The 26,475-nt window shown below is 56.5% G+C and overlaps 1 protein-coding gene across 1 annotated transcript in view; it reads right to left on the bottom strand.

The window, feature by feature from the left end:
- Nucleotides 1-109: 109 nt before the first annotated feature.
- LOC144677597 (voltage-dependent L-type calcium channel subunit beta-4-like) overlaps nt 110-26,475 on the bottom strand; it is a gene marked incomplete at its 5' end in the record, with an annotated part of 26,613 nt that continues 247 nt past the window's right edge. Inside the window, 13 exons of the mRNA XM_078537638.1 lie at nt 110-433; nt 1,479-1,555; nt 2,517-2,643; nt 3,530-3,625; nt 4,852-5,003; nt 7,140-7,249; nt 8,480-8,538; nt 13,333-13,413; nt 16,364-16,383; nt 16,644-16,720; nt 17,322-17,434; nt 19,509-19,631; nt 24,837-24,956. Coding sequence (XP_078393764.1) covers nt 110-433; nt 1,479-1,555; nt 2,517-2,643; nt 3,530-3,625; nt 4,852-5,003; nt 7,140-7,249; nt 8,480-8,538; nt 13,333-13,413; nt 16,364-16,383; nt 16,644-16,720; nt 17,322-17,434; nt 19,509-19,631; nt 24,837-24,956 — 1,479 coding nt within the window. The remainder of the gene's footprint in view (nt 434-1,478; nt 1,556-2,516; nt 2,644-3,529; nt 3,626-4,851; nt 5,004-7,139; nt 7,250-8,479; nt 8,539-13,332; nt 13,414-16,363; nt 16,384-16,643; nt 16,721-17,321; nt 17,435-19,508; nt 19,632-24,836; nt 24,957-26,475) is intronic.

Raw genomic sequence — 26,475 nt, forward strand, 5'->3', positions numbered from 1 at the left:
TGGGGAGGTGAGGGGAGGGTACAGGAGGTGTGGGGAGGGGAGGGGAGGGGAGGTTACGGGAGGGGAGGAGAGGGGAGGGTACGGGAGGTGGGGAGGTGAGGTGAGGGTCCTATCTCTCCGGTGGCCTTGCCCGGCCGTGGTGCCTGTTCCTCTGGTTGTAGCCGTGCCCCCAGCGGTGACCCAGCAGTCGGTCCTGTGCGTCCTGGCCGTTGGTGCTGTGGGAGCCGCTGCCGTGGTTCTGGTGGGGCCTGGTCAGATCGCGGTGGTGGACCAGGCCCAGCTCCTCCTCCGGTTGCCGCCGGAGCCGGCCGGACGACAGCCTCCACTCCTCCTCGCCGGGACTCCCTCCGGCCTGGTCCGAGGGCAGGGGGCTCTCCTGCTCGAGGGAGGACTGACCCCCTCCTCCCCGGCCGTGGGGGGTGACCGCCCGGTCCTGTGGCAGGACCCAGAAACGCACCAGGGTTAGAGACGGAGAGTCAGCGTCCAAACAGACCCTAACGCCTCGATTGACCCTGTCTCCCCCACACTCTCAGGCAGCGCATTCCAGATCCTAACGCCTCGATTGACCCTGTCTCCCCCACACTCTCAGGCAGCGCATTCCAGACCCTAACGCCTCGATTGACCCTGTCTCCACCACACTCTCAGGCAGCGCATTCCAGACCCTAACGCCTCGATTGACCCCGTCTCCCCCACACTCTCAGGCAGCGCATTCCAGATCCTAACGCCTCGATTGACCCTGTCTCCACCACACTCTCAGGCAGCGCATTCCAGATCCTAACGCCTCGATTGACCCTGTCTCCACCACACTCTCAGGCAGCGCACTCCAGATCCTCTCTCTCTCCCTCCAATGTGTTCACATCCTTCCTAAAGTGCGGGGCCCAGGACTGGACACAATACTCCAGCTGAGGCTGAACCAGTGTTTTATACAGGTTTAACATAACCTCCTTGCTCTTGTACCCTGTCCCCCTATTAACAAAGCCCAGGATGCCGAATTCTTTATCAACCACTCTCTCCACCTGCCCCACCACCTTCAATGATTTATCCACATATACACCCAGGTCCCTCTTTTTCATTTATTCATTCACAGGATGTGGGCGTCCCAGCGTTTAATGCCCATCCCTAATTGCCCCTTGAGAAGGTGGGGGGTGAGCCGCCTTCTTGAGCCGCTGCAGTCCCCGTGTGGTGTAGGTACACCCACGGCGCTGTTAGGGAGGGAGTTCCAGGATTTTGTCCCGTGTGGTGTAGGTACACCCACAGCGCTGTTAGGGAGGGAGTTCCAGGATTTTGTCCGTGTGGTGTAGGTACACCCACAGCGCTGTTAGGGAGGGATTCCAGGATTTTGTCCGTGTGGTGTAGGTACACCCACGGCGCTGTTAGGGAGGGAGTTCCAGGATTTTGTCCGTGTGGTGTAGGTACACCCACGGCGCTGTTAGGGAGGGAGTTCCAGGATTTTGACCCGGTGACAGTGAAGGAACGGCTGATATATTCCCAAGTCGGGATGGTGAGTGGCTCGGGAGGGGGAACTTGCAGGTGGTGGTGTTCCCCATGTGTCTGCTGCCCTCGTCCTTCTAGACGGTAGAGGTGGTGGGTTTGGGCGGCGCTGTCGAAGGAGCCCTTGGCGAGTTGCTGCAGTGCATCTTGTAGATGGTACACACACTGCTGCCCCTGTGCGTCGGTGGTGGTGGTGGAGGGAGTGAATGTTGGTGGATGGGGTGCCAATCGAGCGGGGGGGGCTGCTTTGTCCCGGACGCTGTCGAGCTTCTCGAGTGTTGTGGGAGCCGCACTCACCCAGGCAAGTGGGGAGTGTCCCATCACACTCCTGACTTGTGCCTTGTCGATGGTGGACAGGCTTTGGGGGGGAGTCAGGAGGTGAGTGACTCTCCGCAGGATTCCCAGCCTCTGACCTGCTCTGGTAGCCACAGTATTTATATGGCTGGTCCCAGTTCAGTTTCTGGTCAATGGTAACCCCCAGGATGTTGATAGTGGGGGGGGATTCAGCGATGATAATGCCATTGAACGTCAAGGGGGCGATGGGATATGTTGGGGGGGAGGAGGGGAGGAGGTGGGGAAGAGAGGGGAGGGGGTTGGGGGGAAAAGAGCGGGGACGAATTGGACAGACAGCGATGGGCAGAATGTCCTGCTCCGTGCGCTGGGTGTGTCCGATCCTAAACCGTGGGGACATTCACACAGCCACCCGCTCCCCGAGAAGGGGAGAGAGAGTTGAAAGCCCCATCGGGGTGCAGCACCTTTGGCAGGTGCAGCACTGCCTCAGCCTGGGCTCGTGTTTCTGGGGAGGTGAATTCTCCCCCTGTTCCTCTCTCTCTCTCTCCCTCTCTCTGCTCCCTCTATCCCCGTCATCTCTCCGCGCTGCTCCCTCTCCCACCCGACTGTTACCCCAGCAGTGTCTGGGCCGAGAGGGTGTCTGTCCGGCAGTGTCCAGACCGATCCGGTCCAGTCCGGAGGGATATTTACCTGCTGGTTGAGGATAGCAGAGTGCCACCTGGTAAAGCTGTGGTCGAGTACCGGGTTCTCCGCGGCGTTAGCGGGTGTATGAGTGGCGCGCCAGTATACCTCCAGGTACTCAGCCAGGTGCTCACACGCATCCTCCAACTGGTTCTCGTCCAGAATCACGTCAAACATGTCCTGCCCGGGCCAAAGGGAACCGGTCAGTCAGAGTCCGAAACCATCCCAGCCCCGAAAAATACCACAGGGTACCGAGTGCTGAGGGAGCGCCGCACTGTCGGAGGGTCAGCGCTGAGGGGGCGCTGAGGGGGCGCTCCCTCAGCGCTGACCCTCCGACAGTGCGGCGCTCCCTCAGCGCTGACCCTCCGACAATGCGGCGCCCTCTCAGCGCTGACCCTCCGACAGTGCGGCGCCCCCTCAGCGCTGACCCTCCGACAGTGCGGCGCCCCCTCAGCGCTGACCCTCCGACAGTGCGGTGCTCCCTCAGCGCTGACCCTCCGACAGTGCGGCGCTCCCTCAGCGCTGACCCTCCGACAGTGCGGCGCTCCCTCAGCGCTGACCCTCCAACAGTGCGGCGCTCCCTCAGCACTGACCCTCCGACAGTGCGGCGCTCCCTCAGCACTGACCCTCCGACAGTGCGGCGCTCCCTCAGCACTGACCCTCCGACAGTGCGGCGCTCCCTCAGCACTGACCCTCCGACAGTGCGGCGCTCCCTCAGCACTGACCCTCCGACAGTGCGGCACTCCCTCAGCGCTGACCCTCCGACAGTGCGGCACTCCCTCAGCGCTGACCCTCCGACAGTGCGGCCCTCCCTCAGCACTGACCCTCCGACAGTGCGGCGCTCCCTCAGTTCTCACACGGCCGTTATGAATTACGATGCTCGGTCTGTGGTGTGACTGTTTGAACACTTGACCCTCTGACTCACTCAAGGTCCTGCTGCAACACTGACCCCTGCGCCAATCAGCCCGTGCCCAGGTTTGCTGGACGCCTGCCTGGTTTGCCAATCTCGGACAGGGGCGCAGATTCCCAGGGCACTAACCAGGGTAGGAGTCACGGTCAGACTTACGGGTGGACACTGTGCCAGCTTATCAGCAGCCATCAGCTGGACATTGAGGTGCTTGTTCTGTGATTTCCCTCGAGATTTGACCAGCCTCTGTAATACCTGTGGGTGGGAAGGGGGAGTGTGGTGAGCGAGTATCTCAGAGACACATCACAGACCCTCACACTCACTCACACCCACCCTCAAACCCACACAGACCCTCACACAGTCCCTCACACCAACACAGACCCTCACACTCACTCACCCACCCTCAAACCCACACAGACCCTCACACAGACCTTCAAACCCACACAGACCCTCACACCCACTCGCACAGACCCTCACACACTCACAGACCCTCACACTCACTCACACCCACCCTCAAACCCACACAGACCCTCACAGACCCTCACACCAACACAGACCCTCACACTCACTCACACCCACCCTCTAACCCACACAGACCCTCACACTCACTCACCCACCCTCAAACCCACACAGACCCTCACACAGACCCTCACACCCACACAGACCCTCACACTCACTCACCCACCCACCCTCAAACCCACACAGACCCTCACTCTCACCCACACCCACCCTCAAACCCACAGACCCTCACTCCGACACATTCTGACACACGTACATAAGTGCAAACACACACTCCTGCACACAGACATACACACGCACACCCCCACACAATCACGCGCGTACCCCGCCACACACATGCGCGCGTACCCCTCACACACACGCGCGTGCGTACCCCGCCACACACACACACACGCGCGCGCACCCCGCCGCGCACACGCGCGCGCGCGCGTACCCCGCCACACGCGCTCGCGCGCGTACCCCGCCACACGCGCGCGCGCGCGTACCCCGCCACACGCGCGCGCGCGCGTACCCCGCCACACGCGCGCGCGCGCGTACCCCGCCCCACACACACACGCGTACCCCGCCCCCCACACACACACGCGCGTACTCCGCCCCACACACACACGCGTACTCCGCCCCACACACACACACGCGCGTACCCCGCCACACACACACACGCGCGTACCCCGCCACACACACACATGCGCGTACCCCGCCACACACACACACGCGCGTACCCCGCCACACACACACACGCGCGTACCCCGCCACACACACACACACGTACCCCACCACACACACACACACGTACCCCACCACACACACACACACACACGTGCCCCGCCACACACACACACACACACGTACCCCACCACACACACGTACCCCGCCACACACACACACACGTGCCCCGCCACACACACACGTACACACACACACGTACCCTCCCACACACACACCCACGAATTAACGTGACTGACCTTTGCTGATGAGACCTTGACATACACGATGATGGGAGCCAGCGAGGTTTTAGTGAGCTGAGATGGATGGTTTATGGTATCTGCGTCCAGGATGACCAGCTGCAGGCTCTTGGCGAGTTCAAATATCCTCTCGATCTCACTCTGAACCTCCGCTGTCACCAGGGAATCGGGGGGTCGAAACACAGAAACACAACAGCAAATCAGACAAATATTTCTCAAAGATTTCCTCGTGCACCAGGCGCTGAGGCTCAAAGAGTAAATATCAGAACCTGAACAGAATCTACAGCCAAACACAAACCTCCCTGAGTCTACGATAAACACCAAGCACTGATTTCAAGAAGGAATAGAACAGCTCGCGTTTCCCCAGCTCCTATCACCACCTCAGGACAACCCAAAGTTATTCGCTCTACCTGCCCTGGGAGTGTTTGATGGGGGACAGTGTAGAGGGAGCTTTACTCTGTATCTAACCCCGTGCTGTACCTGTCCTGGGAGTGTTTGATGGGGACATTATAGAGGGAGCTTAACTCTGTATCTAACCCCGTGCTGTACCTGTCCTGGGAGTGTTTGATGGGGGTGGTGTAGATGTTTTTTTAATTCATTCATGGGATGTGGGTGTCTCTGGGCTGGGCCCAGTATTTATGGCCCATCCCTAATTGCCCCTCGAGAAGGTGGGGGGTGAGCTGCCTTCTTGAACCACTGCAGTCCCCGTGTGTGGTGTAGGTACACCCACAGCGCTGTTAGGGAGGGAGTTCCGGGATTTTGTCCCGTGTGGTGTAGGTACACCCACAGCGCTGTTAGGGAGGGAGTTCCAGGATTTTGTCCCGTGTGGTGTAGGTACACCCACGGCGCTGTTAGGGAGGGAGTTCCAGGATTTTGTCCCGTGTGGTGTAGGTACACCCACGGCGCTGTTAGGGAGGGAGTTCCAGGATTTTGTCCGTGTGGTGTAGGTACACCCACAGCGCTGTTAGGGAGTTCCAGGATTTTGTCCGTGTGGTGTAGGTACACCCACGGCGCTGTTAGGGAGGGAGTTCCAGGATTTTGTCCCGTGTGTGGTGTAGGTACACCCACGGCGCTGTTAGGGAGGGAGTTCCAGGATTTTGACCCGGTGACAGTGAAGGAACGGCCGATATATTCCCAAGTCGGGATGGTGAGTGGCTCGGGAGGGGGAACTTGCAGGTGGTGGTGTTCCCCGTGTGTCTGCTGCCCTCGTCTTTCTAGACGGTAGAGGTCGTGGGTTTGGGCGGCGCTGTCGAAGGAGCCCTTGGTGAGTTGCTGCAGTGCATCTTGTAGATGGTACACACACTGCTGCCCCTGTGCGTCGGTGGTGGTGGTGGAGGGAGTGAATGTTTGTGGATGGGGTGCCCCATCGAGCGGGGGCTGCTTTGTCCCGGACGGTGTCGAGCTTCTCGAGTGTTGTGGGAGCCGCACTCATCCAGGCAAGTGGGGAGCGTTCCATCACACTCCTGACTTGTGCCTTGTAGATGGTGGACAGGCTTTAGGGGGGGAGTCAGGAGGTGAGTGACTCTCCGCAGGATTCCCAGCCTCTGACCTGCTCTTGTAGCCACAGGGTTTATATGGCTGGTCCCAGTTCAGTTTCTGGTCAATGGTAACCCCCAGGATGTTGATAGTGGGGGATTCAGTGATGGTGATGCCATTGAATGTCAAGGCGTCGATGGTTGGATTCTCTCTTGTAGGAGAGTATTTATGTGGATACACATTTCTGTTTAGTTTTGGTTTGTACATTCCCTTAATCTCTCTTTCTAATTCAGGGCTTCCATCTCCTCTGCTGACGCTGCTGCCTATCTTCCTATCACTGGCAAATTTGGGGATGTGTCTCTTAAGACCATAAGACATAGGAGCAGAAATTAGGCCATTCGGCCCGTCGAGTCTGCTCCGCCATTCAATCATGGCTGATAAGTTTCTCAACCCCATTCTCCCGCCTTCTCCCCGTAACCTTTGATCCCCCTTACCCATCAAGAACCTATCTATCTCGGTCTTAAATACACTCAATGACCTGGCCTCCACAGCCGTCTGTGGCAATGAATTCCATAGATTCACCACTCTCTGGCTAAAGAAGTTTCTCCTCATCTCTGTTCTAAAAGGTCTTCCCTTTACTCTGAGGCTGTGCCCCTCGGGTCCTAGTCTCTCCTACTCATGGAAACATCTCCCCCACGTCCCTCTCCATTGTCACCCAGGCCGGTGAGGAGGAGTGGGTGTGCGCGGGGTGGAGATTGTACCCGGATGGATCGCGCCCCCCCACCCCCACACCCCCTCGCCCCCGCACTCACCGATGCTCGACCTGGTGTTGGACCTCTCGATGATGGTGCGCTTGCTGGTGTTGTTCAGCACCGAGCGTTTGGCCAGGGAGAGGTCAGCGGTCACCCGGGTGATGGAGATCCTGACGGGGAGAGAAACGCAAGGTCACTGAGGGAGGGGGGCCGGTTTGGCGGTGGGGGGTGGGGAGTGTACCAGACCCTTCCCATTCCTCCCTCCCTCAGAGAGCCTCATGGCCGCTGCTGTGCCTCGGAGGGAAGGCACCGGACAACGCGCGCACAGCAAGATCCCGCAGACAGCAGCGCGGCGATGCCCGGTTTCTCGGCCGATTGGTTAAAGAGGGGATACCCGCCTCCTCCACTCTTCTTCTTCAAAATGGTGACCGTGGATTTTTGGATGTCCACCTGAGTGAACAGCTGGATCCATGGGTTCAGTTCCTGTCTAAAAGACGGCACCTCCAACAGCGCGGCGCTCCGTCAGCACTGACCCTCCGACAGTGCGGCGCTCCGTCAGCGCTGACCCTCCGACAGTGCGGCGCTCCATCGGCGCTGACCCTCCGACAGTGCGGCGCTCCCTCAGCGCTGACCCTCCCACAGTGCGGCGCTCCCTCAGCGCTGACCCTCCAACTGTGCGGCGCTCCCTCATCACTGACCCTCCGACAGTGCGGCACTCCCTCAGCGCTGACCCTCCGACAGTGCGGCGCTCCCTCAGCACTGACCCTCCGACAGTGCGGAGCTCCCTCAGTGCTGACCCTCCGACAGTGCGGCGCTGACCCTCTGACAGTGCGGCTCTCCCTCAGTGCTGACCCTCCAACAGTGCGGCGCTCCCTCAGCGCTGACCCTCCGACAGCGCGGCGCTCCCTCAGCGCTGACCCTCCGACAGCGCAGCGCTCCCTCAGCGCTGACCCTCCGACAGTGCGGAGCTCCCTCGGCGCTGACCCTCCGACAGTGCGGCGCTCCCTCAGCGCTGACCCTCCGACAGTGCGGCGCTCCCTTGGCGCTGACCCTCCCACAGTGTGGCGCTCCCTCAGCGCTGACCCTCCGACAGCGCGGCGCTCCCTCAGCGCTGACCCTCCGACAGTGCGGCGCTCCCTCAGCGCTGACCCTCCGACAGTGCGGCGCTCCCTCAGCGCTGACCCTCCGACAGTGCGGTGCTCCCTCAGCGCTGAGCCTCCGACAGTGCGGCGCTCCCTCAGCGCTGCGAGATATCAGAGCTGTGTGATTAGTTGGGGCTGGGTTTGGGGCTGTGAAGAGAGAGGGGGAGCGGGTTTTGAGAGAGCTGGGAAGGTCTGCACGGTGTTGGGGGCAGCCTCTTGCCCTCCTCAATGCTCTGTCTCTGTCTCCAGGTTACTCACCTTCCATCAAATCTGTGCTTCAAAAAATCGAAGAGAGCTTTCTGCATCATGTCTGTCACCTGCAGAAGGAGAGAGTCAGAGGAAGAGGAGAGAGAGAGAGAGAGAGAGAGAGAGAGGGGGAGGGAGAGAGGGACGGAGATGGAAGGTAGAGCCGAGAAGCTGAAACCCTAACCAGGGATTGAGCGTTGCTGAATAAAAAAGAGAGACGTCGAACCTTTCCATCTTGCACTCATCAGGACACTTCACAAGAACACCGATTATAAAGGTGGAAACAACAATTTACATTGTACGTGAAGAGAGCGCTGATGGGTTGGCAAGCGGCGTTGCCATGGAGAATGCACCGATGGCGACTGACAGTTAACTGCCAAGCATTGTTCGGAATTTAAAGCTTGACCCTGATTGGTTCAGGCATTGCCCTGAGGAATGTGTCAGCGAATGGCTGTCACTTATTTTTGTTTAGCTGAAACAGGCGCAATGTGTGTACATGCTCTTTCTGTCTGCAAAGTACAGAGCCCCGTGTACTAATATATGAAATGAAGCAGTCAAATGAACTCCTCTTCCTTGACGTACTAGTTGAGAAATCCACCTGGGGGTTCGGTCTACCACAATCCTACCTTCACTGGTCACTATACGCGTTGGGATTTTTACAGTTCCATACGCTATCGTATTGATCCTATCGGCAACCTCGTAAATAGGGCCCGAGCCATTTGCTCACCATGCAGGCTTGACGCTGAAATAGGGGCACATCAAAGGCAGCCTGTAGGATAATGGGCACCCTGATCAGATCATTTCACACTGTATATCGCACAAACTCAGGAACAGGTCTAAATAATCCTCAGTGTGCTAGGAATTACACTGACAGCCAATTTAAGACTGTCAGTCGGGCTCAAAATGTGGTGCATTTGCGTGTCCTGGAAGCTACATATATTAGTGCACGGGGTCCTGTACTTTGCAGACAGGAAGAACGTGTACACACATTACGCCTGTTTCAGCTAAACAAAATAAGTGACAGCCATTCGCTGACCCATTCCTCAGGGCAATGCCTTGACCAATCAGGGTGTCAAGCTGCCTGCTTTAAAGAATCAAACAATGCTTGGCAGTTAACTGTCAGTCACCATCGGTGCATTCTCCATGGCAACGCCACTTCCCAACCAATCAGCGCTCTCCTTGCATTGTTGTTTTCGCCTTATATCGCTTATTCTCGCAAAGTGTCCTGATGAATGCAAGAGGAAAAGCTTCGACACCTCTCTTTTTACAGCGACACTCCAGTTCTGTACCACCAGGCGAGGGAGTGGTGCACCCAACGTGAAAACCATGAGGCCCAGTCCCGTTTCTCTGTTCCAATTACGTGTGCGGGCAATGCAGGAGACAATTGTGACCGTACACCAGGGTCACAGGCATTTGTTCCTATGACATCGCCTCCTGATCTCTCCGGTTCCCCACAATCATCCACAGGGATTTACACACAGTGACACACACAACCGTACGCGTGTGTGCACACAATCTCGTCCTCAGTCTCGCGCGCGCACACTCCCTCAATCTCGCGCGTGCATACTCCCTCAATCTCTCTCATGCACGCACTCCCTCAATCTCTCTCACGTGCGCGCAGTCCCTCAATCTCGTGCACGCGCGCACTCCCTCAATCTCGTGCGCGCGCACTCCCTCAATCTCTCTCGCGCGCGCACTCCCTCAATCTCTCTCTCGCGCGCGCACTCCCTCAATCTCTCTCTCGCGCGCACACTCCCTCAATCTCTCTCTCGCGCGCGCACTCCCTCAATCTCTCTCTCGCGCGCGCACTCCCTCAATCTCTCTCACGCGCGCGCACTCCCTCAATCTCTCTCTCTCGCGCGCACTCCCTCAATCTTGAGCGTGCGCACACTCCCTTAAGCTCGCTCGCGCGCACGACCCCTCAATCTCTTGTGCGCAACCCCTCAAACTCTCTCTCGCGCGCGCACTCCCTCAAACTCTCTCGCGCGCGCGCACTCCCTCAATCTCTCTCACGCGCGCGCACTCCCTCAATCTCTCTCTCGCGCGCGCACTCCCTCAATCTTGAGCGTGCGCACACTCCCTTAAGCTCGCTCGCGCGCACGACCCCTCAATCTCTTGTGCGCAACCCCTCAAACTCTCTCTCGCGCGCGCACTCCCTCAAACTCTCTCTCACGCGCGCACTCCCTCAATCTCTCTCTCTCGCGCGCACTCCCCCAATCTCTCTCTCGCGCGCGCACTCCCCCAATCTCTCTCTCTCGCGCGCACTCCCTCAATCTCGCGCGCGCCCTCGCACTCCCTCAATCTCGCGCGCGCCCTCGCACTCCCTCAATCTCGCGCGCCTGCACTCCCACTCCCTCAATCTCACGCGCCTGCACTCCCACTCCCTCAATCTCGCGCGCCTGCACTCCCACTCCCTCAATCTCGTGCGCGTGCACTCCCACTCCCTCAATCTCGCGTGCGCGCACTCCCTCAATCTCATGCTCACACTCCCACCCTCACACACACACCCACGCATATATACAGGCATACACACACACCCACGCATATATACAGGCAGACACCCACACCCACGCATATATACAGGCAGACACACACACCCACGCATATATACAGGCAGACACCCACAACCACGCATATATACAGGCAGACACACACCCGCCCACACAGGCAGACACACCCGCCCACACAGGCAGACACACCCGCCCACACATATACAGGCAGACACACCCGCCCACACATATACAGGGAGACACACACGCCCACACATATACAGGCAGACACACACACCCCACACATATACAGGCAGACACACACCCCCCACACATATACAGGCAGACACACACACGCCCCACACATATACAGGCAGACACACACACCCCACACATATACAGGCAGACACACACACCCCACACATATACAGGCAGACACACACACACCACACATATATACAGGCAGACACACACACTCCACACATATATACAGGCAGACACACACACCCCACACATATATACAGGCAGACACACACACACCCCACACATATACAGGCAGACACACACACCCCACACATATATACAGGCAGACACACACACACACATATATACAGATAGACACACCCACCCACACATATATACAGGCAGACACACACACCCAAACATATATACAGATAGACACACCCACCCACACATATATACAGGCAGACACACGCACACACATATATACAGATAGACACACCCACCCACACATATATACAGGCAGACACACACACCCAAACATATATACAGATAGACACACACACCCACACATATATACAGGCAGACACACACACACACATATATACAGATAGGCACACCCACCCACACATATATACAGGCAGACACACCCACCCACACATATATACAGGCAGACACACACACCCACACATATATACAGGCAGACACACACACCCTACACATATACAGGCAGACACACACACCCCACACATATACAGGCAGACACACACACCCCACGCATATATACAGGCAGACACGCACACCCCGCGCATATATACAGGCAGACACACACACCCCACACATATATACAGGCAGACACGCACACCCCACACATATATACATGCAGACACACACCCCACACATATATACAGGCAGACACACACCCCACAGATATACAGGCAGACACACACACACCCCACACATATACAGGCAGAAACACCCCCCCCCCCCCCACACACACATATACAGGCAGATACACACACCCCACACATATACAGGCAGACACACACCCCACACATATACAGGCAGACACACACACCCCACACATATATACAGGCAGATACACACACGCCACACATATATACAGGCAGATACACACACCCCACACATATATACAGGCAGACACACACACCCCACACATATATACAGGCAGACACACACACCCCACACATATATACAGGCAGACACACACACCCCACACATATATACAGGCAGACACACACACCCCACACATATATACAGGCAGACACACACACCCCACACATATACAGGCAGACACACACACCCCACACATATATACAGGCAGACACACACCGCCCCCCCCCCCTCCCCACACATATATACAGGCAGACACACACACCCCATACATATATACAGGCAGACACACACACCCCACACATATATACAGGCAGACACACACACCCACACATATATACAGGCAGACACACACACACACTGACGCACACAAACGAACCTAAAAAGAAGAAAGGAAATTCTTACATTTCTCCAGCGCCTCTCACACCCCGGGATGCCCCGAAGCGCCTCGCAGCCAACAGAGAACCTCCTAAAAGTGTGACCACGGTTGCAATGTGGGAAACCTGGCAGCCCATCTGCGCACAGCAAGATCTCACAAACAGCGGGCGCGGCAATGAGCCAGATCATCTGGTTTCCGTGGCGCCGCTCGAGGGATGAGCATCGGCCACAGGACACTGGGGAGAGCTTCCCCACCCCCTCCTCCCACCTCCACCACTCTCCGAGCTCCCTCAGTATAACGTCACCTCCCGAAGACTGGGGCACCATGGGGGAGAGACGCGGGAGCATCAGCGCCGGGTCTCGAACCCTCACCCTTCGAACTCGGAGGCCAGGGTTCTGCCCGCGGACTAGGCTGGCTGTTAGCGAGGCTGTTAGCTCCCTTCCCCATCCTACCTCACCCTGCCCACAACCCCAACCCAACCCCAACCCCAACCCAACCCAACCCAACCCACCCCAACCCCAACCCCAACCCCAACCCCAACCCCAACCCAAACCCCAACCCAAACCCCAACCCCAAACCCACCAGCTCTGGGCCGCCAATCCGCTCAGCAGGATGCAACTCACCTCGTATCCTTTCAGAGAGGGTCCAACTATGACCACCGGCCGCATGGAAGGAACCACATCGTAGGGCGGAATGAGCTCTGTCTGAAACAAAGAGAGGGTCTCTACGTTTCCCTCGCACTCTCCCGCACACACACAGGAGGCCGTTCAGCCCATCGGGCCTGTGCTGGCTGTCTGGAAGAGGAACTCACCCAATTCCACCCTCTCCCCGGCCCCACCCCCATCCTCACCTTTTACCCATAGTCCTGCAAAGCTTTCCTCTTCAGACAATGATTCCCTTTCGTACACCTTGACCAACCCTGTCTCCACCACACTCTCAGGCAGCGCATTCCAGACCCTAACTCCTCGATTGACCCTGTCTCCCCCACACTCTCAGGCAGCGCATTCCAGACCCTAACTCCTCGATTGACCCTGTCTCCCCCACACTCTCAGGCAGCGCATTCCAGACCCTAACCCCTCGATTGACCCTGTCTCCACCACACTCTCAGGCAGCGCATTCCAGACCCTAACGCCTCGATTGACCCTGTCTCCACCACACTCTCAGGCAGCGCATTCCAGATCCTAACCACTCGATTGACCCTTTCTCCCCCACACTCTCAGGCAGCACATTCCAGATCCTAACCACTCGATTGACCCTGTCTCCACCACACTCTCAGACAGCACATTCCAGACCCTAACGCCTCGATTGACCCTGTCTCCACCACACTCTCAGGCAGCACATTCCAGACCCTAACGCCTCGATTGACCCTGTCTCCACCACACTCTCAGGCAGCGCATTCCAGACCCTAACGCCTCGATTGACCCTGTCTCCACCACACTCTCAGGCAGCGCATTCCAGACCCTAACGCCTCGATTGACCCTGTCTCCACCACACTCTCAGGCAGCGCATTCCAGACCCTAACGCCTCGATTGACCCTGTCTCCACCACACTCTCAGGCAGTGCATTCTAGATCCTCACCACTCGCTGTGTGAGAAAGTTTCTCCTCGAGTCTCCATTGCTTCTTTTACCAATCGCCTTAAATCTGTGTCCCTCTGGTTCTCAATCCTTCCCCCAATGGGAACAGTCTCTCCCTGTCCACTCTGTCCCAGACCCCTCGTGATTTTGAACACCTTGATCAAATCTCCTCTCCACCTTCTCTTCTCCGAGGAGAACAGTCCCAGTTTCTCCAATAGCTCCGCGTCACTGAAGTTCCTCATCCCTGGAACCAACCTCGTGAATCTTTTCCACACTCTCTCTCTCTCCAATGTGCTCACATCCTTCCTAAAGTGCGGGGCCCAGGACTGAACACAATACTCCAGCTGAGGCTGAACCAGTGTTTTGTACGGGTTCATTGTAAACGACATTGAGCACAATGCCCTCATCGACCATCCCTGTTACTTCTTCAAAGGGCACGATCAAATGAGCGCTTAGTGTTTCCCTCAAACAAACGACTGTCATTTTAGTCTCTATTTTTCCACAAAGGTAATTAAGTTTGTCCTGGATTCCCACCTAGAAGAGATTCCCTATCACTGGCCTTAGATTGACTGTCCAAGGGTGCCAGATTTATCACTCCCCCCCACTTTATTTTAAACGAGGGGGGTAGCATTTAAGTCCGGACATCTTCCTTATTGGCCCCGCGCCCCACTAATCCCTGTCTGCTCTTACCAGGAACCCCCCACAACATTATTCTCAGTTGTCACCAAACCGAGTCAACCCTACTCCATCTTCAATAACGGCGAAACTGTGATTCTCATCCACCTTCTCCAGGTCCTCCAGACATTCCACAGGCTTCTACACATCATATAACCCCCGTGCTTTACCTGTCCTGGGAGTGTTTGATGGGGACGGTGTAGAGGGAGCTTTACTCTGTATCTAACCCCGTGCTGTACCTGTCCTGGGAGTGTTTGATGGGGACGGTGTAGAGGGAGCTTTACTCTGTATCTAACCCCGTGCTGTACCTGTCCTGGGAGTGTTTGATGGGGACAGTGTAGAGGGAGCTTTACTCTGTATCTAACCCCGTGCTGTACCTGTCCTGGGAGTGTTTGATGGGGACAGTGTAGAGGGAGCTTTACTCTGTATCTAACCCCGTGCTGTACCTGTCCTGGGAGTGTTTGATGGGGACGGTGTAGAGGGAGCTTTACTCTGTATCTAACCCCGTGCTGTACCTGTCCTGGGAGTGTTTGATGGGGACGGTGTAGAGGGAGCTTTACTCTGTATCTAACCCCGTGCTGTACCTGTCCTGGGAGTGTTTGATGGGGACAGTGTAGAGGGAGCTTTACTCTGTATCTAACCCCGTGCTGTATCTGTCCTGGGAGTGTTTGATGGGGACAGTGTAGAGGGAGCTTTACTCTGTATCTAACCCCGTGCTGTACCTGTCCTGGGAGTGTTCGATGGGGACGGTGTAGAGGGAGCTTTACTCTGTATCTAACCCCGTGCTGTACCTGTCCTGGGAGTGTTCGATGGGGACGGTGTAGAGGGAGCTTTACTCTGTATCTAACCCCGTGCTGTACCTGTCCTGGGAGTGTTTGATGGGGACGGTGTAGAGGGAGCTTTACTCTGTATCTAACCCCGTGCTGTACCTGTCCTGGGAGTGTTTGATGGGGACTGTGTAGAGGGAGCTTTACTCTGTATCTAACCCCGTGCTGTACCTGTCCTGGGAGTGTTTGATGGGGACGGTGTAGAGGGAGCTTTACTCTGTATCTAACCCCGTGCTGTACCTGTCCTGGGAGTGTTTGATGGGGACGGTGTAGAGGGAGCTTTACTCTGTATCTAACCCCGTGCTGTACCTGTCCTGGGAGTGTTTGATGGGGACAGTGTAGAGGGAGCTTTACTCTGTATCTAACCCCGTGCTGTACCTGCCCTGGGAGTGTTTGATGGGGACGGTGTAGAGGGAGCTTTACTCTGTATCTAACCCCGTGCTGTACCTGTCCTGGGAGTGTTTGATGGGGACCATGGACAGAGATTTACTCTGTATCTGGCTGTACTAAACTCAGTTTTGCCATCTCTCCCTCTGATGAGAAAAGATGTTGAGAGAAGATACTGATCGAAACTTACCACCTTTTGCTTCTGTTTTGCTATTAATTAGAAAAGAAAGAGTTAAATTAGTTAAAATGAGAATATCGGCCATTCAGCCCCTCCTCCTCCTCGAGCCTGTTACACAGGAACAGGAGGAGGCCATTCAGCCCCTCCCTCCTCCTCGAGCCTGTTACACAGGAACAGGAGGAGGCCATTCAGCCCCTCCTCCTCCTCGAGCCTGTTACACAGGAACAGGAGGAGGCCATTCAGCCCCTCGCCCCGCTGTGCCGGGACTATGCAGGGACCGGGAACTATTCACCTGTGGACGGCGGCGTTAATCTCCAGCTGGCTGACACCATCTCCCCAAGGTTCGTCGATGAATTCACACCTCCTTTCCTGAAGAGATTGAAAACAACATCAGTGCCTGTCGCTAACTCATGCACTCTCTCTTATTAGTTCACATGCTGCCCCTTCCCTCCCCTTCCTTGAATTATACCCACCTTCCAGGGCTGGTCCAGGCCGGTATTTGCAATCTACATGCGAACGCTCCCAACATCTAGCGAACCAGATGGGTTTTTATGACAATCGATGATCGTTGTCACGGTCACCGAGACTGAGACTCGCTCTCGATTCCGGGTTTTACTAATCGAATTCTAAGTTCCACCAGCAGCCGGGGTGGGATCTGATCCCGTGTCCCCAAGAGCGTTAGCGCGTGTGCCTCTGGGTTACTGGCCCAGCGACATTACCACCACGCCGCCAAGCCTGTGACCACCAAACTGGTGTAACGAGCTCTCGTGTGGCGCCTTGTTGAAAGCCCTCTGGAAATCTAAATATACTACATCCACCGGTTCACCCTTATTCACCCTCCTCAGGTTTGTCGAACCCAATTTCCCTTTCGTGAAACCATGGTAACTCTGTCAAACGTTCCTATTGGCCCTCAGGCACGGTGCTCTGTATTAGCCGCTGTACGCCATCTCGTATAAAGGGAATTCGTTACCCGTGGCTGCTCTGTCTGGATCTGATCACCTCCAGCCGTAGTGGACTTGGGATAAAGCCAGTCTCATATCCCTCCTTCACCAGCCGCCCGATCCACCAGTCGTTGTTGTATTTCTGCAAGAAGGAAGACGACAGAAGTGATACGAGGCTTGGCTGGGGTTGGGGGCGGGAGGCGGGGGACAAAGACTGTCTAGGATGGCCCCAGCCTGTGAACTTGCTTGGGTTAGTCCACCTCAAGCCTAAGCACGTGGGGAGAAGGGAGGAGTTCAGTGAGAGCTGGAAAGCCAGAGCGGCCAATGAAAACTCAAGAGATGGGATGTGACTGGAACCATTCAGATGCAGGGCGGGAGTGAACGGGAAGGGGTTTGGGTCCATTGGGATTGTGGATAGTGGGAGTGAATGGGAAGGGGTTTGGGTCCATTGGGATTGTGTACAGTGGGAGTGAACGGGAAGGGGTTTGGGTCCATTGGGATTGTGTACGGCGGGAGTGAACGGGAAGGGGTTTGGGTCCATTGGGATTGTGTACGGTGGGAGTGAACGGGAAGGGGTTTGGGTCCATTGGGATTGTGTACGGTGGGAGTGAACGGGAAGGGGTTTGGGTCCATTGGGATTGTGGATAGTGGGAGTGAACGGGAAGGGGTTTGGGTCCATTGGGATTGTGTACGGTGGGAGTGAACGGGAAGGGTTTTGGGTCCATTGGGATTGTGTACAGCGGGAGTGAGCGGGAAGGGGTTTGGGTCCATTGGGATTGTGTACGGTGGGAGTGAACGGGAAGGGGTTTGGGTCCATTGGGATTGTGTACGGTGGGAGTGAACGGGAAGGGGTTTGGGTCCATTGGGATTGTGTACGGTGGGAGTGAACGGGAAGGGGTTTGGGTCCATTGGGATTGTGGACAGTGGGAGTGAATGGGAAGGGGTTTGGGTCCATTGGGATTGTGTACGGTGGGAGTGAACAGGAAGGGGTTTGGGTCCATTGGGATTGTGTACGGTGGGAGTGAACGGGAAGGGGTTTGGGTCCATTGGGATTGTGTACGTTGGGAGTGAATGGGAAGGGGTTTGGGTCCATTGGGATTGTGTACAGTGGGAATGAACTGGAAGGGGTTTGGGTCCACTGGGATTGTGTACGGTGGGAGTGAACGGGAAGGGGTTTGGGTCCATTGGGATTGTGTACGGTGGGAGTGAACGGGAAGGGGTTTGGGTCCATTGGGATTGTGTACGGTGGGAGTGAACGGGAAGGGGTTTGGGTCCATTGGGATTGTGTACGGTGGGAGTGAACGGGAAGGGGTTTGCGTCCATTGGGATTGTGTACGGTGGGAGTGAACGGGAAGTGGTTTGGGTCCATTGGGATTGTGTACGGTGGGAGTGAACGGGAAGGGGTTTGGGTCCGCTGGGATTGTGTACGGTGGGAGTGAACGGGAAGGAGTTTGGGTCCATTGGGATTGTGTACAGTGGGAGTGAACGGGAAGGGGTTTGGGTCCGTTGGGATTGTGTACGCTGGGAGTGAACGGGAAGGGGTTTGGGTCCATTGGGATTGTGTACGGTGGGAGTGAACGGGAAGGGGTTTGCGTCCATTGGGATTGTGTACGGTGGGAGTGAACGGGAAGTGGTTTGGGTCCATTGGGATTGTGTACGGTGGGAGTGAACGGGAAGGGGTTTGGGTCCGCTGGGATTGTGTACGGTGGGAGTGAACGGGAAGGAGTTTGGGTCCATTGGGATTGTGTACAGTGGGAGTGAACGGGAAGGGGTTTGGGTCCGTTGGGATTGTGTACGCTGGGAGTGAACGGGAAGGGGTTTGGGTCCATTGGGATTGTGTACGGTGGGAGTGAACGGGGGGTTTGGGTCCATTGGGATTGTGTACGTTGGGAGTGAATGGGAAGGGGTTTGGGTCCATTGGGATTGCGTACAGTGGGAATGAACTGGAAGGGGTTTGGGTCCATTGGGATTGTGTACGGTGGGAGTGAACGGGAAGGGGTTTGGGTCCATTGGGATTGTGTACGGTGGGAGTGAACGGGAAGGGGTTTGGGTCCATTGGGATTGTGTACGGTGGGAGTGAACGGGAAGGGGTTTGGGTCCATTGGGATTGTGTACGGTGGGAGTGAACGGGAAGGGGTTTGGGTCCATTGGGATTGTGTACGGCGAGAGTGAACGGGAAGGGGTTTGGGTCCATGGGGATTGTAATGAGTTCCCACCTCTTTTATATGTAGAAAGTCTTTAGCATCGAAGGAGATGGCTGCTTCCTGAACTGGCGAGTCCTCGTCTAGCGGCCCACAGTATGTGACATTTGTCCGCACGGCAAACGCTACTGGTTTCTTCTGGGGGGGGAATCAAGACCGATTAGTACGGTGCAGAGAGTGAGCAGAAGAGAAAGTGCAGAGGCAAGATGCCTTTGAACGTAGCTCGGACACCAGCAGTCATACAGCAGGGTACATTCATGGAACTACAGTTACTGCCTTTACACAGCCTCATGAATGGGAATAACATCCCAAGTTGCTTCAGAGGATCACCCTTGAACAAAACCTGTCCTCAGGCCACATTCGGAGATATCAGGCAATATATCAGCCAATCGCTCAGTTAGAGAGGTTTCAACAAGCCTATTAAAGGGAGAGAGGGAGGCGGAGAGGTTTAGGGAGGGGATTCCAGAGCTCGGCATCCCCCAGGCAGCTGAAGACACGGCCGCCGATGGGGGAGCGACGGGAATCGGGGGGGTATGCACAAGGATTGGAAGAATAGGTATGGATTTAGCCGTTCCCCATTACCCCCAGGCTCACTGGCCTACACTGGCTTCCAGTCCGCAATGCCTCAAATTGAAAATTCGTATTTAAATCCCTCAATGGCCAAGCCCTTCCCTAACCCTGTAACCCCCTCCAACCCTCCCTATCTCTGTAACCCCCTCGAACCCTCCCTATCTCTGTAACCCCCTACAACCCTCCCTATCTCTGTAACCCCCTACAACCCTCCCTAACTCTGTAACCCCCACAAACCGCCCTATCTCTGTAACCTCCTCGAGCCCCTACAACCCTCCCTATCTCTGAAACCCCCTACAACCCTCCCTATCTCTGTAACCCCCTCCAACCCTCCCTATCTCTGTAACCCCCTCCAACCCTCCCTATCTCTGTAACCCCCTACAACCCTCCCTATCTCTGTAACCCCCTACAACCCTCCCTATCTCTGTAACCCCCACAACCCTCCCTATCTCTGTAACCTCCTCCAGCCCCTACAACCCTCCCTATCTCTGTAACCTCCTCCAGCCACTACAACCCTCCCTATCTCTGTAACCTCCTCCAGCCCCTACAACTCTCCCTATCTCTGTAAACTCCTCCAGCCCGCTACAACCCTCCCGATCTCTGTCACCTCCTCCAGCCCCTCCAAACCTCCCTATCTCTGTAACCTTCTCCAGCCCCCTACAAGCTTCCCTATCTCTGTAACCTCCTCCAGCCCTTACAACCCTCCCTATCTCTGTAACCTCCTCCAGCCCCACAACCCTCCCTATCTCTGTAACCTCGTCCAGCCCCTACACCCCTCCCTATCTCTGTAACCTCCTCCAGCCCCTATAACCCTCCCAATCTCTGTAACCTCCTCCAGTCCCTACACCCCTCCCAATCTCTGTAACCTCCTCCAGCCCCTACACCCCTCCCTATCTCTGTAACCTCCTCCAGCCCCTACAACCCTCCCTATCTCTGTAACCTCCTCCAGCCGCCTACAACCCTCCCTATCTCTGTAACCTCCTCCAGCCCCGACAATCCTCCCTATCTCTGTAACCACCTCCAGTCCCTACAACCCTCCCTATCTCTGTAACCCCCTCCAGCCCCTACAACCCTCCCTATCTCTGTAACCTCCTCCAGTCCCTACAACCCTCCCTATCTCTGTAACCTCCTCCAGCCCCCTACAACCCTCCCTATCTCTGTAACCTCCTCCAGTCCCCTACAACCCTCCCTATCTCTGTAACCTCCTCCAGTCCCTACAACCCTCCCTATCTCTGTAACCTCCTCCAGCCCCTTCAACCCTCCCTATCTCTGTAACCTCCTCCAGCCCCTACACCCCTCCCTATCTCTGTAACCTCCTCCAGTCCCTACACCCCTCCCAATCTCTGTAACCTCCTCCAGTCCCTACACCCCTCCCAATCTCTGTAACCTCCTCCAGTCCCCTACAACCCTCCCTATCTCTGTAACCTCCTCCAGTCCCTACAACCCTCCCTATCTCTGTAACCTCCTCCAGCCCCTACAACCCTCCCTATCTCTGTAACCTCCTCCAGCCCCTACACCCCTCCCTATCTCTGTAACCTCCTCCAGCCCCTATAACCCTCCCAATCTCTGTAACCTCCTCCAGTCCCTACACCCCTCCCAATCTCTGTAACCTCCTCCAGCCCCTACACCCCTCCCTATCTCTGTAACCTCCTCCAGCCCCTACAACCCTCCCTATCTCTGTAACCTCCTCCAGCCCCCTACAACCCTCCCTATCTCTGTAACCTCCTCCAGCCCCTACAATCCTCCCTATCTCTGTAACCACCTCCAGTCCCTACAACCCTCCCTATCTCTGTAACCCCCTCCAGCCCCTACAACCCTCCCTATCTCTGTAACCTCCTCCAGTCCCTACAACCCTCCCTATCTCTGTAACCTCCTCCAGCCCCCTACAACCCTCCCTATCTCTGTAACCTCCTCCAGTCCCCTACAACCCTCCCTATCTCTGTAACCTCCTCCAGTCCCTACAACCCTCCCTATCTCTGTAACCTCCTCCAGTCCCTACAACCCTCCCTATCTCTGTAACCTCCTCCAGCCCCTACAACCCTCCATATCTCTGTAACCTCCTCCAGCCCCTACACCCCTCCCTATCTCTGTAACCTCCTCCAGTCCCTACACCCCTCCCAATCTCTGTAACCTCCTCCAGTCCCTACACCCCTCCCAATCTCTGTAACCTCCTCCAGCCCCTACACCCCTCCCTATCTCTGTAACCTCCTCCAGCCCCCTACAACCCTCCCAATCTCTGTAACCTCCTCCAGCCCCTACAACCCTCCCTATCTCTGTAACCTCCTCCAGCCCCGACAACCTTCCCTATCTCTGTAACCTTCTCCATCCCCTACACCCCTCCCTATCTCTGTAACCTCCTCCAGCCCCGACAACCCTCCCTATCTCTGTAACCTCCTCCAGCCCCTACACCCCTCCCTATCTCTGTAACCTCCTCCAGCCCCCTACAACCCTCCCTATCTCTGTAACCTCCTCCAGCCCCGACAACCCTCCCTATCTCTGTAACCAACTCCAGCCCCTACAACCCTCCCTATCTCTGTAACCTCCTCCAGCCCCTATAACCCTCCCTATCTCTGTACCTCCTCCAGCCCCTACAACCCTCCCTATCTCTGTAACCTCCTCCAGTCCCTACAGCCCTCCCTATCTCTGTAACCTCCTCCAGCCCCTACAACCCTCCCTATCTCTGTAACCTCCTCCAGCCCCTACAACCCTCCATATCTCTGTAACCTCCACCAGCCCCTACATCCCTCCCTATCTCTGTAACCTCCACCAGCCCCTACACCCCTCCGTATCTCTGTAACCTCCTCCAGCCCCTACATCCCTCCCCATCTCTGTATCCTCCACCAGCCCCTACACCCCTCCCTATCTCTGTAACCTCCTCCAGCCCCTACACCCCTCCCTATCTCTGTAACCTCCTCCAGCCCCCTACAACCCTCCCTATCTCTGTAACCTCCTCCAGCCCCTTACAACCCTCCCTATCTCTGTAACCTCCTCCAGCCCCTACAACCCTCCCTATCTCTGTAACCTCCTCCAGCCCCCTACAACCCTCCCTATCTCTGTAACCTCCTCCAGCCCCTACAACCCTCCCTATCTCTGTAACCTCCTCCAGTCCCTACACCCCTCCCTATCTCTGTAACCTCCTCCAGCCCCCTACAACCCTCCCTATCTCTGTAACCACCTCCAGTCGCTACAACCCTCCCTATCTCTGTAACCTCCTCCAGCCCCTACAACCCTCCCTATCTCTGTAACCTCCTCCAGTCCCTACACCCCTCCCTATCTCTGTAACCTCCTCCAGTCCCCTACACCCCTCCCTATCTCTGTAACCTCCTCCAGTCCCTACAACCCTCCCTATCTCTGTAACCTCCTCCAGTCCCTACAACCCTCCCTATCTCTGTCACCTCCTCCAGGCCCTACAACCCTCCCTATCTCTGTAACCTCCACCAGCCCCTACACCCCTCCCTATCTCTGTAACCTCCTCCAGCCCCTACACCCCTCTGAGATCTCTGAGTTCCTGCATTTCTGCTCTCTTTTTCCCCCTTCCAGTGTTTATCCGATTGCCCCCCTCCTATTGAATCTGCTTCCACCGCCCTTTCAGGCAGCGCCTTCCAGATCACAACAACTCGCTGTGTTTATAAAAAATAATTCTCCTCATCTCCCCCCCTCCCCACCCCCACCCTCTGGTTCTGTTCCCGATTCTCTTCAATCTGTGTCCCCTCTGGTTACCGACCCTCCCGCCCACTGGGAAACAGTCTCTCCCTCTCCTACTCTACCCCAAACCCACCCCCCCCTTCGTGATTTTGAACCCCTCGATTCAATCTCCCTCCCTCCCTCCCTTAACCTTCTCTGCTCTAAGGAGAACAATCCCAGCTTCTCCAGTCCCTCCACGTGAACTGAAGTCCCATCATCCCCGGTGACACAGGAACAGGAGGAGGCCATTCAGCCCCTCTCGAGCCTGTTACACAGGAACAGGAGGAGGTCATTCAGCCCCTCGAGCCTGTTACACAGGAACAGGAGGAGGCCATTCAGCCCCTCTCGAGCCTGTTACACAGGAACAGGAGGAGGCCATTCAGCCCCTCTCGAGCCTGTTACACAGGAACAGGAGGAGGCCATTCAGCCCATCCTCGAGCCTGTTTTGCCGTTCAAACAGACCTCGGTTGACCTGTATTTTAACCCTATCGGCCACCTTTAATCCCTGACCCCTAACACCCCCGGCTTTCTTGATAAAAAACCTCCGTTTTGAGATTTCCAGTTGAGCCCCCTGACCCCTCCCAGCTTTTTTGTGGGGCTGAGGGGTGGGGGAGATTTCCACATTCCCACCCCCCACCCCCCCACTCTCTGTGTGAGTAAGCGTTTCCCGACGTCACCCCCTGAACGGCCTGGCCCCAATTTTAAGGTTCAGCCCCCACCCCCCTCCAAACTCCACCTCGTTCTGGACTCCACCCTCCCTCCCTCCCCTGCCTCAACCAGAGGAACGAGTTTCTCTCCATCGTTCTGGAGAATCTGCGTTGTCCTCCTCCAACCCCACCCCCACCCCCTCAACACTCCCACCCCCACCCCCACCCCACACCCACCTCCCTCTCCGAGACCGATATACCCTCACCGAGCAGGGGATCCCGGGACCGAACCCAGTTTACCCCCTTCCAGGCAGAGCTAAGGGTGGGGGACAGGGAGAACGCTCGATGACCCCCCCCAGCTCCCAGGGGTGACCAGGTTATTGGGCAGCCTCACCACAGGTTTCCTTGACCCGTTAGCTCGAGAGCCCCGCCAGGCCCCTACCTTGGCTTGTTCAAGTTGGTAGAGGGAGTGTTGCTCCGACTGAGGGCGCACTGCCTCATCGTGTCCCTCCAGGGACAGGTCCGAGTCCGACGGCCGACTGGGATACGAACTGGCCGAGCCCTGGACACGGGAAAGCAGGTTTAAAAAAGTGAACAGGCGCGCGCGCGCACGCACAAACAAACACAAATACACACGCACACACAAACACGCACACACAAACACAAACACGCACGCACACACAACCATGTACACACACACAAACACAAACACGCACGCACACACAACCATGTACACACACACAAACACAAACACGCACGCACACACAACCATGTACACACACACAAACACAAACACGCACGCACACACAACCATGTACACACACACAAACACAAACACGCACGCACACACAACCATGTACACACACACAAACACAAACACGCACGCACACACAAACATGTACACGCACGCACACACAAACATGTACGCACACACAAACACGCACGCACACACAAACACGCACACACACACAAACATGTACACACACACAAACACAAACACGCAAGCACAAACAAACATGTACACACACACAAACACGCACAGGCACACACACAAACACGCACAGGTATGCACACACACAAACACGCACAGCTACGCACACACAAACACAAACACCCAAACACAAACACGCACAGGTACACGCACACAAAGACAAACACGCACAGGTGCGCGCACACGAACACGCACAGGTGCGCGCACACGAACACGCACAGGTGCGCGCACACGAACACGCACAGGTGCGCGCACACGAACACGCACAGGTGCGCGCACACGAACACGCACAGGTGCGCGCACACGAACACGCACAGGTGCGCGCACACGAACACGCACAGGTGCGCGCACACGAACACGCACAGGTGCGCGCACACGAACACGCACAGGTGCGCGCACACGAACACGCACAGGTGCGCGCACACGAACACGCACAGGTGCGCGCACACACGAACACGCACAGGTGCGCGCACACGAACACGCACAGGTGCGCGCACACGAACACGCACAGGTGCGCGCACACGAACACGCACAGGTGCGCGCACACGAACACGCACAGGTGCGCGCACACGAACACGCACAGGTGCGCGCACACGAACACGCACAGGTGCGCGCACACGAACACGCACAGGTGCGCGCACACACGAACACGCACAGGTGCGCGCACACACAAACACGCACAGGTGCGCGCACACACAAACACGCACAGGTGCGCGCACACACAAACACGCACAGGTGCGCGCACACACAAACACGCACAGGTGCGCGCACACACAAACACGCACAGGTACGCACACACAAACACAATCACACACAGGTACGCACACACACAGTCATGCATGCACAGGCACGCACATACAAACACAAACACGTGCGCACAGGCGTGCACACACAAACACACATGGGCACGCACACACAAACACGCACACACACACAAACATGCACGCACAGGCATGCACACACAGGCACGCACACACAAACCAAACACATACAGGCACGCACACACAAACACGCATGCACTGGCACACACACACAAACACACGCAGGCACACACAAACATGCACAGGCATGCACAGACAAACACAAACAC

Source organism: Cetorhinus maximus, unplaced genomic scaffold (genome assembly GCF_964194155.1).
Source record: "Cetorhinus maximus unplaced genomic scaffold, sCetMax3.hap1.1 HAP1_SCAFFOLD_2729, whole genome shotgun sequence".
Taxonomy (NCBI): domain Eukaryota; kingdom Metazoa; phylum Chordata; class Chondrichthyes; order Lamniformes; family Cetorhinidae; genus Cetorhinus; species Cetorhinus maximus.